We start from the raw sequence: 14,778 nt of genomic DNA on the forward strand, positions 1-14,778 counted from the left end.
TTGTGGTTTCCGCATGTTAAAATCACTTTCCAGTACCTTAAAACATCAAATCTGCACGGTGAAAAAAAGGAAGTTGTAATTTTCAAGCGGGTACGTTCAGTCACCGGCCCCGAGAATTCAAAACAGAAACAGGAGGAAAGGGGGGGGGGGTAGAGATGGAAGTAGAGTGCCATTGAACTCGCTTGGCCATGCCATTTTCAGTTTGGTTTGGATCGGCTCCTTGTGGTAGGAGTACATGCAAGGTTATGGCATTTTCATGTCAAAAATGGCGAGCATGTTCCTAGCGAAGGATGAACATTGTGGACAATCTCCTTTGTGTAACTTCTGTACGATCACAAGTTTGTACAGATGGAATCCTAAATCCTTGTTTAAGATTCGCCATACTGTGCTTTTGTCCACGTGTTCAAATCGCTATAACCCATCTCAAGATTGTATTGCGATTTGGAATGGATCCGTGACGTCTGATATTTAAACAGCGCTGAAAGAGTGCCTGTGTTTCAATAATCGACTCGCCACATTTCACAAAACTGTCATATGCGAGCACACGATGGTACAGTGCCATGACTGAAACAGAGTCTGGCCGAGTGAGTTCAATGTCACCCTACTTTCCCCTCTAACCCCTCTCCATGGTTCAAATTCCCTGTTTGAAAACCGTCAGTTTCCTGTGATGCATTCTTGATATCTAAAGTTCTTTCACAATCGCCTGCGTTATCACAAAAAAAAAAAAAATCACTAATTTGTAAAAATGAAATTTATAGAAGATACCTTACGGAGGCATGTCTCATGTTCATGCAATGTTTCAGCTGATAAACATTGGTCTTCCTCAGGAAACAGTATTATGTAGTATTTAAAGGTTAAAATGTTTGGGTTAAAAAGTACAAAACTTGGACATGATATGTCAGAGTCATGTTGAGTAAACAAAATGAAATTCTTGTGTAATGTCATTTTTACAAATTCAGGATTTTTATCCAAGAGGGCAGAAAAGCTATGTAAAATGAAGTAAACTAACAAGAAAAATATTTATTTCCATTCCCTCCCATATAGTTATGTGTGAATATACATCAGTTTTGTAATTATTCAAGTGCATCATCGCAATTTGAAAGAAATGCCAGAAAAGCATTGTAAAATAAGAAAAGAAAATGATAATTTGAAACTGAAGGTAATTCTGAATTTAAAATTTTTACATGGTTTGCTCTCAACTATGTGCCCGGAAGGGCTTTTTACTCCTTATTTGTTTAATGTTAGTAATAAATACCATATTTACTGATGTATAATTTGCACTTTTTTCCACAATTTTTGCCCCCAAAAACTGTGATGTGTATTATGCATGGAATAATTCAGACAGCCAACATGAAGCTACGCATGTTTTCACTACGTCACTGAATATAACATGTATATATCAACAGTTGCAAATACAAATTACTAGGTTTGATTTCTTTAATAATAATAATAATAATAATAATTAATAATTAAAGAACTAGAAAAGTGGAAAAGGCCATTTCACATGATTTTTCACTTTGTAATGGAACATTTTGCAATACTGGGAAAAGGAGTTCTGTTCTGGCAGAATTCGAGCATGCGTCTCCTGCCACACAGAATGTGTATCAGCGGTATTTGTCAGGCGAGAAAAATTAGAAAATATCTTCCTGAGTGCTGAAAGTCCATAACATAAATTTGATCTCGCATCTACTACAGAATGAACAAGGCAGTTACTGAAGCGAAAGCTTCGGGATGCTAAACACAGTGGAGAGGTAGGGGAAGGTGGCATGGGTTGGTGACTGAATTCTTTTCTTGGTTCACATAACAACAGGTGAATAGGTATGATGTTTTTCACTCGTTGATTGGCATAGCACCAGCAACGACCTACAACTAAGATAGCCTTTCTTGAACCTGAAATTATTTACATTATATGCAAGATATAATTGTTTGTCGATTTTCCCTCTTGCAGGGTGTGCATTACACACACACATGCATTATACGTGTGTAAATACTGTATTATTTAATGGGCAATACAGTCAGCACCTGAAGTGGAAGATGTTACCTGGAGTGGTGTTTCTATGGTTTAGCATGACAAATTAGACAATTGGAGGATGCTTTGCGAAAATTTTGCTAGGTGGAGGATACCATACCTATCAATTCGAGCATGATTCACAGTACTTACTTACTTATCTTGTCACCTTTTAACTTCTGCCTGAGAATGCACACAAAACCTTACTCCGGAAAATCTCCATGACCAAATGGTTAGATTTGCATTCTACAAAACCAGGGATCCTAGGTTCATATCTGGGCAAGACTAATGTTCGCGTGCACCAACGCCGATTATTTTGAAGTTCAGATGAACGAGATCTATTTTAATCCACTCTAACTTTGTTTAAAGATTTGCATTGCACCAACGAAAAATGACGTTCACGAGATTCCGTTCAACTGATCTGAGATTAATTTGTAAGGCTATACCTGATTGGTTGGCTAAAGCAAATGACAATCAAGAACCTCACAGAGTAGTGTGATATGTTAAAGTATCAACATGTAGGAGAAGAAAGTAATTCGGGCCGCAAACTTATCTGAATTTGAGAAATGTACTGATCAACCTTGTCGATGTGTACAAGGATGTAGTAGAGTGTAAAGAAATAATAATCTTAAAAAAGAACTGACGGCACAAGACAAAAGAATAAGGAGAAAGCATGGAACCTTCTTCTATGGGACTTTAATGCCTTACGAAATGCATTCGATTTGGAGAGAACAGCGTATGCTGAACCTCGCCCGTTCAATAAAGATATATTATTATTATTCCTGTACTGTGGTAAGTATTTGAATTTTTCGTTTCTTAATTTCTATATATTTATATTAACATTTCTCTATTCTAATTTACCTTGCACTTGCACATAATATATGACATTTATATATGTTTTGTGTTCTGGGATAGAAAGTACAGTATTTATTTATGACATTAAGACTTGCACCACAGAACCACAAATTATTATTATTATTTTGGCAGTTTTTAGTTTACTTTCCACATTTCTCGATTATCAGCATTGTACATCCAACATCTCTAGCGTTCGCACGCCCTCGATATCACTTTCTGCTCTTTTTATATTCAAAAACACCTGCCTGCAGTCAAAGCGTCAGTATTGTGAAACAGGGTCAGACACCAAAATGATGGCAAATGGCCGATCAGAAGATAAACTCGTTTTGATGTTTCTAGATCGCCAGCAAGTGTTGAACCGTCTTCATGCAGTGGAATTATCCAGCGATCCTTTCCCAATCCAAGTTTAAAATTGGATCTTCGTTCGTGCACACGGCCATGAATGTTTCATTGTTTTTGCCCCTTCATTAATATAATCCTCAAAGTCTTGATTGTAAACGTGAACATGTTTGTTTGTTGTTTTTAAAATATTGTTTACTCTTGTTATCTAGGGCTGATGAAGATACGTTTACTGCTCCATCTTCCATGAATTACCCAATACCATTACCTCCACCCAGTGGATTTGTCGATGATGTAAGTTGTCTGGAGAGCGAAGTGTCTGGTCCAGAACCAGCCCCATTTAACAGCCCTGACTTGGAATCTCTGTTCTCGGCGGAATCAGAACCTCTTGATGATATAAAAGGTACAAGCACTTGTGCTTATCTTCTGGTATTCATGTAAACTTCAAATGCATATTACAGGGTACCTGTCAGTCTGGAAATCTTTTAAAAGTCTGAGAGTTTACTTTTACACGCGAAAAGTCCTGGGAATTTACTGTGTGTTTCTCAGGGTGGCTACTCACTGGGAATTCCTGGAGTTCTGCTTGAATTTTTCTCCGTAGATGTGAAAAACTGCAACTTTTATTAATGCAAATGTATAAATGTCCTGTGGCAAGCTTTTAGTTTAGCTTTTATTTTTATTGAGGAAGGAAATGAAAGCTGCAAAGAAAATAAAACATTACCTCTGAATCCGTTTACCTTGTTAGTGTCCTTTGCAGAACAATCTATGTGTCAGACTAAGATTATTGCAAGATAATGTATCTTGAAGATTAGTATACGCTGTGCGTAACATTTGTGACTTTTGTTTGTAGATGTATTTCGAGTCTGAGTGTGTGAAATGGTAAAAGTAAACTCTGCACGTTAAATTAAATATTTTAAATATTAGGGCTATATGAATTTAATTTAATTTTTTTTTGGATGATTGAAATCACACAGACCTTCCATATTGTTAATACTATATATGTCCACATGTTGGGGGAGGTAGTAATATGTAAATTTGAAATAGAAAAACATCTGCTTGTACTCTTGAAAAGTTAGAAAGTTTGCCTTGAAAGCTGTGAATTATACTTGAGTTTTATCATAGTTCTAGAGTGGCTACCCTGTTTCCGATAAATCAATGTTTTTGTACTAGTGCACTAAATGCAGGTTTTTGAACAAAAAAATTAATTACTGGTAATACTGAGTATTAGAAGTAATTACAGTAAAATTGTATATTAAATACTTTAGGAAAATATCATGTTTGTAACTATTTTCATGTAGAAATCTACTACAGTAAGTGACTATTGGAATTTCCCACTTTCTTTTGCAATTTGTGGGTTATGTTTGTTAGATATTAAGATTAATACAGATGCTATACTAAATTTTACTATAATTGTTTTATTTATGCTATAATTGTATGATTTTTTTATAAGAAAATATTTATTAACCATAAATCAGTAAGTCCAACAGAAAAAACTACATATTCTGACCAAGGCAGTCTATATTTCAGTAAAAGAAAAATACTTAATGTTACACTAAATAATAAAAGTCCAGGTTTTGGTATGTACTTATACCGTGTTTGTTAGAACCTGTCCCTTTTCCCGCGTTAGCGATCGCTCGACAGTTTCGGTGCCAATGAGAAACAAGGAAAAAATCGTCTGCTGGACAGCGAGGAGCGAATGGAAGCCAGAAGAGAGGCGCTTACGTAGACGCTGTTGCGACGTTGCGTATTTTAATTGGCTGCCTGGCTTTGACTTTCCCCAGCACGGAGAAAAGCCAGCGACCAGCTAGCGCGGGAACCGGGACAGGTTGTAACAAACACGGTATACTTTGCTCTCCAGCTTTCACCACATCATGTGGCTTTCTCAGGAGATTGACAAGACTAGTCAAGGTTTAAAACATGGGGAAGGTGACTTAAGAAAGAATATAAAGAAGATTAAAAGATGTCCTTTATCCTTTTGACCTTTTTTTTACTTACCTTCCCCATGTTTTAAACCGTGACTAGTCTTGTCCATCTCCTGAGAGAGCCACATGATGTGGTGAAAGCTAGAGAGCAAAGTAAGTACATACCAAAACCTGGACTTTATTGCTTAGTGAAATGATGGCATGTGGTGTAAGTTACGCCTTATCTGAATTTAATGTTATGTCTCAATCCTCTATCAGGGTCTTCCTCAGACTTGAAACAAAACTTAATAAAAGGAAAGATAATTTTGAGATTTTAAGATATTTTTTTTGTTTGTTTCAAGTGGCCGCGGTGGCTCAGTCGGTAACGCGTCTGACTACCATGCTAAAGATCCCGGGTTCGATCCCCGGCTGGTTCAAATCCGGGAACTTTTCTAATGTTGGAAGCGGCCCCGGTACCCACCCAGCGTCAAATAACATGTGTACCTGGGGGAAACCTTGCGGGGTAAAGGCAGTTAAGGGTATGATGCTGATCACATCACCCTCACTCACGACCGGATCAAGAAAGTGTGGAGCGTTATCCCCACACCCCCTATACGCCATCATGGCGGGGTGCTAAGCACAGGGGAGCACTTTACTTTACTTTTGTACTATGTTTCAAGTCTGAGGAAAACCCTGATAGTGGGTTGAAACGTAACATTGATAAGTGTTTTATTTTTTACTGAAGTTTAGTCTGCCTTGGTCAGCATATGTAGTGTATTTTTTGTCATGGTAACAAGGCTTAATCGTGCTACCCTTTCCAACAGTTAATTTCTATTCAGTTGCCCTTCTCATTATTACTTTTAACTTGGGAAGTGAATATTCTAAATACTTCGTTAAGTGGGATTCTTCTATGTGTGGTGTTAGCTATAGTGGAACCACAGGCAAAAGAGCTTGCACAGACTCGCAACTTCTGTGCATCATACTCCCGTGTGGAGAGAAGGAGCAGGGTGGAGCATGCTTCCTTATGACCCGAGTTGAACTGATAGAGGGCAAGGTGCACGGAGACTTTTGGCCAAAGGTTCCTTTCCTTGTGGTTCCTCTACAAATAGGATGACCTTGTTGCACACATGTTTAAATACATGAATTACCCTAATTGTTTTAGTCAGGAAAAGTTTGGCTCTTGGTCTTGAAAACCTGCTAAAGTTAAGGAATTTTGTTTTTATGAAATTGTAGACATCACAATTATGTTTTGTACATAAAGGAACGTACCTCCTGACTTCGATATTACTTATTACTACATTCATAATCGATTATTATGATTTCAAAGAAAGCAGTTTTTATGCTGAATTCAAATTGTGTTGTTCTAAATGTAGATAATTACATTTTTTTTAAAAAAAATTGTTGGCGTCCTCTCCAGCATATTAATTCAACATTTTTTCTTCGTATTATAAATGTAACTTGCTTATTTACTTTTTCCTGTACCAAGATGCATCGTCGTGCCCTGGCGTATGTGGATTACGAAATCTTGGAAACACCTGTTTCATGGCAGCAGGATTACAATGTCTCGCAGCAACACCTGCCTTGGTCCAGTTTTTCCTGAATAGAACACCTGCCGAGAAGGAATCAACCGAGTCACTAACGGGTCAGTTCTCAATGTTGCTGCGTAAAATGTGGAGTGGCCAATACAGTGTTGTGCATCCATCGGAATTCAAGCAGGTATTGGGAGCAACTCATCCACAATTCAAAGATTTCCGACAGGTATGTTGCCGCATGTTTTCACTTTTTTACATTTATTTACTCTATCTTGGATCATCATCATCCTTCATCTTTTCTAGTCTGGAGGGCTCGGTATAAATGTCAATCCTCTTCATCTAAAAAGTCTTGGCAAGTGTCTGTGTCATCGCACTCATATTAATAGAACAGAATAAAAATGTTAATAGAACAGAATAAAAATTTTAATAGAACAGAATAGAAATGTTAATAGAACAATAAAAATGATAATAGAACAGAATAAAAATGTTAATAGAACAATAAACATGTTAATAGAACAGAATAAAAATTTTAGCAGAACAGGATAAAACTGTTAATGGAACAGAATAAAGATGTACAATATGCAAACACCATCAATAAAAATGCGACACTTCACTGCAATGCAATTTGTGTGTTGTCTACCTCTACTGTGATGACTGAACCTGTTGTAGTTTGTTCATCACAGTTGAGTTAACTACATGCTAAACATATTTCAGTGAACCGAGTATTGCAGGATGTCCCATTTTTATTGAGCGTGACTGTACATGTAGTAATCAGCAAGTTTGATAAAATCAGTTTCAATCCTACCAATGAGAATTCAAGGCAGGGAAGTACAAAAAAATTCCTGCATACTGCCAAATGCCTCCTAACTGCCCCGTCTTTTAACATTATTCTTTTCTCACTTTCCCTGCCGGAAATCTTCATTGAAAGGATTGAAATGTAGGATTTTATCATTCTGTAAATTACTGCAGGTCTCTTATTCTGTTTTATTCTCCATCTTCTGATCTTTTACCACTCCTCTCCTTCCACTGTGATCCAACCCTGTTCTCTTTGTCTTAGGCCTGCTTTAGACGAAGGCATTTTTAGTAGCATAATGCTGCCATGTAAAGTGAAAAGTCTTAGGGCTTTTCTCAAGGATAGAATCTGTACTATTTCCGTAGCATTTTTGAAAGTATAATCAATCAGAAGCGAGCTCTAGGTCACGAGTGCAGATGAAATAGCAGCCGAGTGAAATGTAAACAACTTATCACTTCACATTTTCAAAAGCTGATAAATATTCAACCAAGAGGAATAACGTTTCCTACAAAAAGATTTTAGGTACAAAGCAATGGTACTGCTTAAATATATGCTTTATAACTAGGGACATTGAATTTTCGCGATGCACAAAATCGCGAAATGTGGAAAAAAGATGCAATTTTGAATATTCTGCACGTAACTACACCCCCAATGATGAAATATGCAAGAGTTTTATTCACGAAGTAATGTGAAATGTGTACTTTTCCACGAAATAAACGCTTTTCCACGAAATGAACGCTTTTTCACGAAATAACCGTGAAATATTATCAAAACAAGTAGAAAACATGCAAAAACCGGCAATCGAGGTTGTGAGCGCAAACTGTCGATTTGTAACGAAACGTTTGCCTAAAGTTTCCTACCACTTGCAGCTGAAGAACGTTTTATCTTCGATCACATCAGGAAGATGCTGCAAATTGGGATTTCCTATGCACATAATCTCAGTTCAAAAACTTCGTTCCCTGTCAAGCTGCATTTCTTTCTTCCCCCGAATGTCTACTCAACTTCCAGTTTCATTGAACTTGCTATCTGTAGCAGCGATAAGATTAGTCTGTTCCCGCACATCAAGGGAGACAATGGTGTCATTTGTGTTCAGTCATGAATGAATTTTGTTTATCATCATGTGATTTTCAACATGTGTTTGTGTATGTGCAGTAGTGATTATTTTATTTGTTGGACAGCAAGGATATCCTTTAAATACATACAATGAATAAATCACTTGAGATATGCAATTTAGAAATGAAGTGATTTTGTGTTGATGTTTTCTTTTTGGTTGGACAGCTAAGTACTTGTGTATGTGTACAGTATATAAAAATGAAGTAGTTTATCAATTTATAGCTCTTTTGTATGTTTCCTCTCATAATAAAAAAGTATGTGCCAATTTTTTTTCCACCGCTGGTATATACCGCTGATCTAACATTTTATTTACCGCTCTCCTCAGTTTTTATTTACCATAAATTTGTCTCCCTATTTATAACATATGGTATACAGTACTTGCATGGTAGAATATTTTAGTTGTTTCAATTGTAAAAACCGTGCACTCACCATGGATGGTTTAACTCGACGTGCCTTTTGTGCTGTATATATTATACATTGTAATTGCAAAAGCAACCAAAATGTTACATGAAATGCTTCTGTGTAAAGTACTACCTGCTACAAGAATTTTGGAAGCATTTATCTAGCATTTATGTAGCATTTATGCTAGCAAAAATGTAAAAGGAAATGCTTCCGTCTAATGACGGCCTTACACTCTTTACTACCTGCTGTTTCCACCAACATTCTCATCTTCTCTTTGACCTTTTGCCCACTCTTTTGGGCAGTGTATTCACTGGTAGGTTTTCTGGCATCCTCTTCATATATCCAAACCATCTCCTGTAAATAATTAATTGTGGTCAATTTTTTTTGAGTAAATTGAGAATTGGAGAATTTACTCATTTTATAACCAAGATTTGTTTTCCTAAAATGAGTGAGAGCCCTGTTTAGTATGTTTATTGTGGCGAGGAGATACTATATCGTAGGTAATATGCAATTGTTCCAATATATTACTGATATTCTAAAACTTATTAGTATTACTGATATTCTATAAGTTATTAGTATTGTGCAAACCTTGCCCGGAAGTCTACAACATACCGGTATGAGCAGATATTGTGCATGACCTGAGATATACCTTGCAGTTGGTGGAATAAGAATTTTTATTAAAAAAAGGTTTACAAGTAGTCTCTTCTGGAAAACAATCTTTTGATTGATTGATTGAATTAGGTTATTTTATGTTGCTTTTCTGCCACTTTTGGCTAATTGCAATGATGAGGATGAATGGTGATATGTTGAAATTGAAGAGACACTCGCAAAGAACATCGATCCCCAGGCATATTCGAACCCAAGACCCCTGCCATCTTAGCATGCTGTGCTAACCACTCTGCCACGGATGTTGAACAATCCAACTCGGTGACTGAGTGTGTTAGTCTTATCACTTAAAGTCCCCAGAGTTGAGTCCCAGCCTAAACATGAATGTTCTTTGTTAGTGTTTTTCGTCACAATGTGGCAGAAAAGCAAAGCTAAATAACAAAACTACAAATACTTTTTTGCACTATGAGTACAGTGGAACACATATTTTAAGTTTTCCCCCCATTTTCCATTTCTTCAGCTTCATCCCTGAAAAACATAAAATCGAGGTTCTACTGTACGTAATATTTCACCTGAATAAATGTGAAAATAAATTACAGTAATTTTTGCATTATTCTGATTCATGGATGGATTTACTTTATACAGGGTTTATTGTATTCTCAAGAGCACTCCTCATTAGCTAATTGTAAAATTAATATAATTATGAATGCACTTGTCCAGAACACCAGATTGTTAAGAAGGAACTATTGTCATTTCAGCACGATTGTCAAGAGTTTCTTGCACTTCTACTGGATTCGCTGCATGAACATTTAAATACAGCAAGTTGTAAAAGTGTCATGTCAGACGTATCGACTGCACCCCAAACTCCTCATAGCCAGTCAGAAGTATCAATTGATGAGAAAGAAACGCTACCCCTGGAGGAAACCACCAAGCAGGGAGCAGGAGATTTCGCACCTGAATGCTCAAATCAAGTAAGCAGGCTTCAGTTTATGTAATACAGGTACTCTAGGAACATGGTGCTAAATGTAACTATACAAAATACATGAACAGGTACGAGATGGGCTGAAGAACAGACTTTTATGCTTCTTATCCTGTATAAGAAATGTTTGGTAGTTGAAATAATTTTTTAAATTCTGTTTAGGTACATAGGTTTTTACAGTTTACAGCATATAAAACAAGGGCTGGCTCAGTAGCTTAGTTGGTAGATGAATGGCATGGTATGAAAGGAGATCTGGTTTTAAGTCCTGGTCTAAGCTGCATTTTTCACTGTAATTACTTAATTTCTATTAAGGATGGTACCGATTAATCGGTACTCTTATCAATATTGACTGATATTGTATCGGTTTTTTTGGTAAAATTGCATACAGCTTGATCGATCTGATATATCTACAAGTATCTTATAGTTTAGTTCAATATTATTCCATTTTAATCTAACACAGTTATTTTTCGTAGTTATAATTTTGTTTTATCTGCGACGTTTCGTTCTGGTTTCCCAGACTTTCTTAAACTACACTAAGATGATCATCATCCTTTTCCGTTTCCTGCCTCTGGCTGGGTCAGCACTACACCAAGATAAACATACAATAACACAACCTCACATGGCTAGTCACTCTCCATTTCTAAGGAATGAATGTGTGTCCTTATTTCCTCGTAGGTAAATTGTATGTATATCTTAGTGTAGCTTGAGAAAGTTCTGGGAAACCAGAACTAAATGTCACAGATAAAATAAAATAGTAACCACTAAAAATAACTGTGTTAGATTATTTTGCATGTATAAAAAGTGGTTATGCGAACCTTTAAGAAGAACAGAGATTCTTCAATTTTGTTATAACTTTTATAGGTACAAACAAATATTCTACCTACCCTGTTTTTTAAAAGTAAATGTCTAAATATGGAGATTATTTTGCATCACTGTCATCTGGTAACAAGCGTATTAAGGAGATCAATGAACCAGTCCGTTTTTTCAAGAACCATTTGAAATTTTATATTGAATTGGCAGAAGTGAAGTTATCAGTATAGGAATTTTTTATCTGTACTTATCGGTATCATATCGTATTGGCCCATCCCTAATTATTGTATTTATAATAGGGATGGGACCGATTAATCGGTACTCTATCGGTATCGGCTGATATAGGCATATTGGTGTATCGGTAAAATTACCGATTATTTTACCTATCAGATATATCAATTATTATCTGATAATTTAGTGCAAAATTCTGCCATTTTGTTGTAATTTCTATGGATAATATCCATGCCCTACTTTCTGAAAAAGTAAATGACTAAATATACAACTTCTTTTGCACTGCAGTCACCTTGAAACACACATTTCTTAACCCATCCGCTTACCATTTAAATGCCAATTTTTTTGCCATGAAATACCATTTAAATTTGGCTATCTCCCGTGAATGTTGCACAGCAAGACAAGATGTCAAATATTGTTTAAACTATCCAAGCAATTTACGTGAAAATTTTATATATTGAAGTGGAAGTATAGTAATAAGTATGCACATATGCAGTTTACTTGAAAGATGATTAGAAACTCACCTAATAATTTTGATCACACACATCTTTGCATTCCATTTCCATTCCTCAACCTTTTATATTTTTCCTGCCACAGCCACCTCTTCCTCACTTTCACTACATTCTTCAATTTCACTAACATAAAATGAACCCCCGTGTTCATCTCCCCTTCCAAAATCCACATTTTCCTTTTCATCGCTACCGAAAAGCAACTTTTCAATCGCAGAATCATCTACAACATTCTTATGCAACATGTTTGCAAGACGTAACAAATGAAGGTTTGTTTACATGAGAAATTACTGAACAAAACACGCTTGAAATGGTATGAAAAACTTAGCAGCACAAACATACACGTCATAGATTTGAAAGATCATACAACCTCTGCCATCTATTGAATGAAAAAGGAACTACATGATGAAAATCGGGAACCCGTCGATTCGACGACTAGGTAAGCAGGTCAGTGAACCTTTCAGGTTTTTCAAGGACCATTTCTAATTTTATATCGGATCAGTAGAATATCGGTTATCGGTATCGGTAAATTTTATATTGGTATCGGCGAAAATTTCATATTGGCCCATCCCTAATTTATAATGATATTTTGATTTAATATTGACTTAAATATCTGCTTACACTTCAGCTTCTGCTACTCACCCCTAATTACTTGCATGCATTATCATAATTGAAATAAATGCACCTTACACCAAGTTGTAACTTAAACACCTTAAACATTCTAATTTAAACTTTTTAATTATTTCAGGTAATGATCTCAGGAGAGACGACAAGGTGTAGCATTTCCTCGTCTCCTCATAGTTCCGAAAGTTCAGCAGAAAGCCATACAACCTTTCGCCTGAGAGCTATTCCCGAAGATGTCATCCCTTTCAAAGACACAAACGATCCATTTGAGAGGGGTGATAGCATGCAGACTGATGATGCGGATTTTGAAATGGACTATTCGAGCAACTGTGATAGTGCGAACGATAAACTTGTAAAGGATAATCAAGAGCTAAGATTTATTTATAATAGAACAATCGAAAGAACAGGTGGTACTAGTACTAGTGGGTCATATAGTGGTGCAAGTGGCAGTGGCGGTGGTGTGAATAACGCAATCACACACTCGTTTTTGAAGAAACACCCAAGGGCTCACAAGGAACCAAAAATCGAGAAGAATGAAGTAGTTTCAGGTTTCAATAATGCAACTCCATGCTTAAAAGGCCTTGAAGACATTCTAAAGGATGCAAAAACATCCAATGTGAATGTTCTCGTAACAGAAGAACAGGCCAATAATGAAATCAAATTTGACTCCGAGAAGTATCCTAAGCATGACAGTGTAAGATTACGTGATACTCTTGAAAATCCAAACCTGACGGAATTTCATAATTTTGATGGCAAAGCCGTTTGTGTGAAGAGAATCAAAGAAACTAACTTACTTCAGGAGAGCATGGATTTCGTTCCAGAGTGTTCCGACATGTCGGATTCAGAGTCTAGTGAATGTTTTAATAATATTAAGAGGATGAAGTTGGAAGAGCAAGAAAAGAACTATAAAATGGAATGCGAGAGAAAACTGAGAGATTTGGACAAAATAGATAGTAATTTGCGGTGCCAAAAGATGGATGTTATAGATACTCACATGAATTTAGCAGTTAGCGGTCCCTCCTGCGCAGGTGCTGTATCTTGTAGCGGTCGGAACACAGCAACGCTAAATGAAGAATTAGAAGCAGATAAACACTGGGAAAAGCATTTGAGTGCAAACCAAAGTGTAATAGTTGACACATTTCAGGGACAATTTAAAAGCACAGTAAGTATTTTGCAATATCCTTAATTTAGTAACTTTTTTGTTAGGGGTATATCAAATTTCTGATTGATGCGAATATTTTACAATTCTTCCAGACACCCTGGAATTTATTTTTAAGTTTACGTTATGGTTATCTACATGAGAAACCTTCTAGGTAATTCAGAGCTTTCATCCGAGTGGATATTAATTGTCCGCTTATACTACAGATGCTTAGAGCATTATTGCAAAAGTATATATCCGGGATGGGGTGGAGGGGACATTTACACACCAAAGGTTCCAGAGAATGTATGAATAAACAATCTACTCTGTCATTTTGTGAATAAACAATCTAGTGGGTGTTGGTGTTAGGTTAAGTGCAATACTCAGTCAGTCCAGTTATGTTATTTTGGTGACCTGACCCACTTGCTACGCTTTACTATCATATTTGACATCATGTTACTTTTGAGTGGGATGCAGATTTAGTACAGGTGGAATATGATTGGAAATTACAGGTTGTCTCGACTCATATTGAGGCACTTCTTGTCACTTATTTTCAGTTGGTAAATAACGGGTAGATACATATATTTGTGGTGAATAAAAGATAGAAGAGTTTGGTACAGATACTTCAGATTCAAATGCAGTATATGAAATGACATTTTGGTGTTAAAGCGGTGAATAAAGTCTCAAATTCGATTTGCAAATACAGTTTGTGCGCACACAAAAAATATGTCCATTTGAATGAATCAGCTGATGCTTCTTGCTCTGTGTATCCACAACCATGTCTTCTCCACAGTCTCCAAATCGACGGGGTCAAAAGCTAGGAGAGACTTTTAAAGTGTCTTTTGTCGTGCTGTTTGTGTGTTTTGTATTCTTTTTAACTAGAATGAAAATTATATTACATGAAGTTATAGATATTATATCGCAATACAGTCCCATAG

The 14,778-nt window shown here is 36.4% G+C and overlaps 1 protein-coding gene across 3 annotated transcripts in view; it reads left to right on the top strand.

Annotated features, from left to right (window-relative positions):
* LOC145982037 (uncharacterized) overlaps nucleotides 1-14,778 on the top strand; it is a 97,283-nt gene that overhangs the window by 10,619 nt on the left and 71,886 nt on the right. For all 3 annotated transcript variants that reach the window (XM_083115611.1, XM_083115609.1, XM_083115612.1), the window contains exons 3-6: nucleotides 3,415-3,605; nucleotides 6,590-6,861; nucleotides 10,308-10,520; nucleotides 12,827-13,864. In XM_083115611.1, the coding sequence (XP_082971737.1) occupies nucleotides 3,415-3,605; nucleotides 6,590-6,861; nucleotides 10,308-10,520; nucleotides 12,827-13,864 (1,714 nt within the window). The remainder of the gene's footprint in view (nucleotides 1-3,414; nucleotides 3,606-6,589; nucleotides 6,862-10,307; nucleotides 10,521-12,826; nucleotides 13,865-14,778) is intronic.

Source organism: Lepisma saccharinum, chromosome 30 (genome assembly GCF_977018435.1).
Source record: "Lepisma saccharinum chromosome 30, izLepSacc3.1, whole genome shotgun sequence".
Classification (NCBI taxonomy): domain Eukaryota; kingdom Metazoa; phylum Arthropoda; class Insecta; order Zygentoma; family Lepismatidae; genus Lepisma; species Lepisma saccharinum.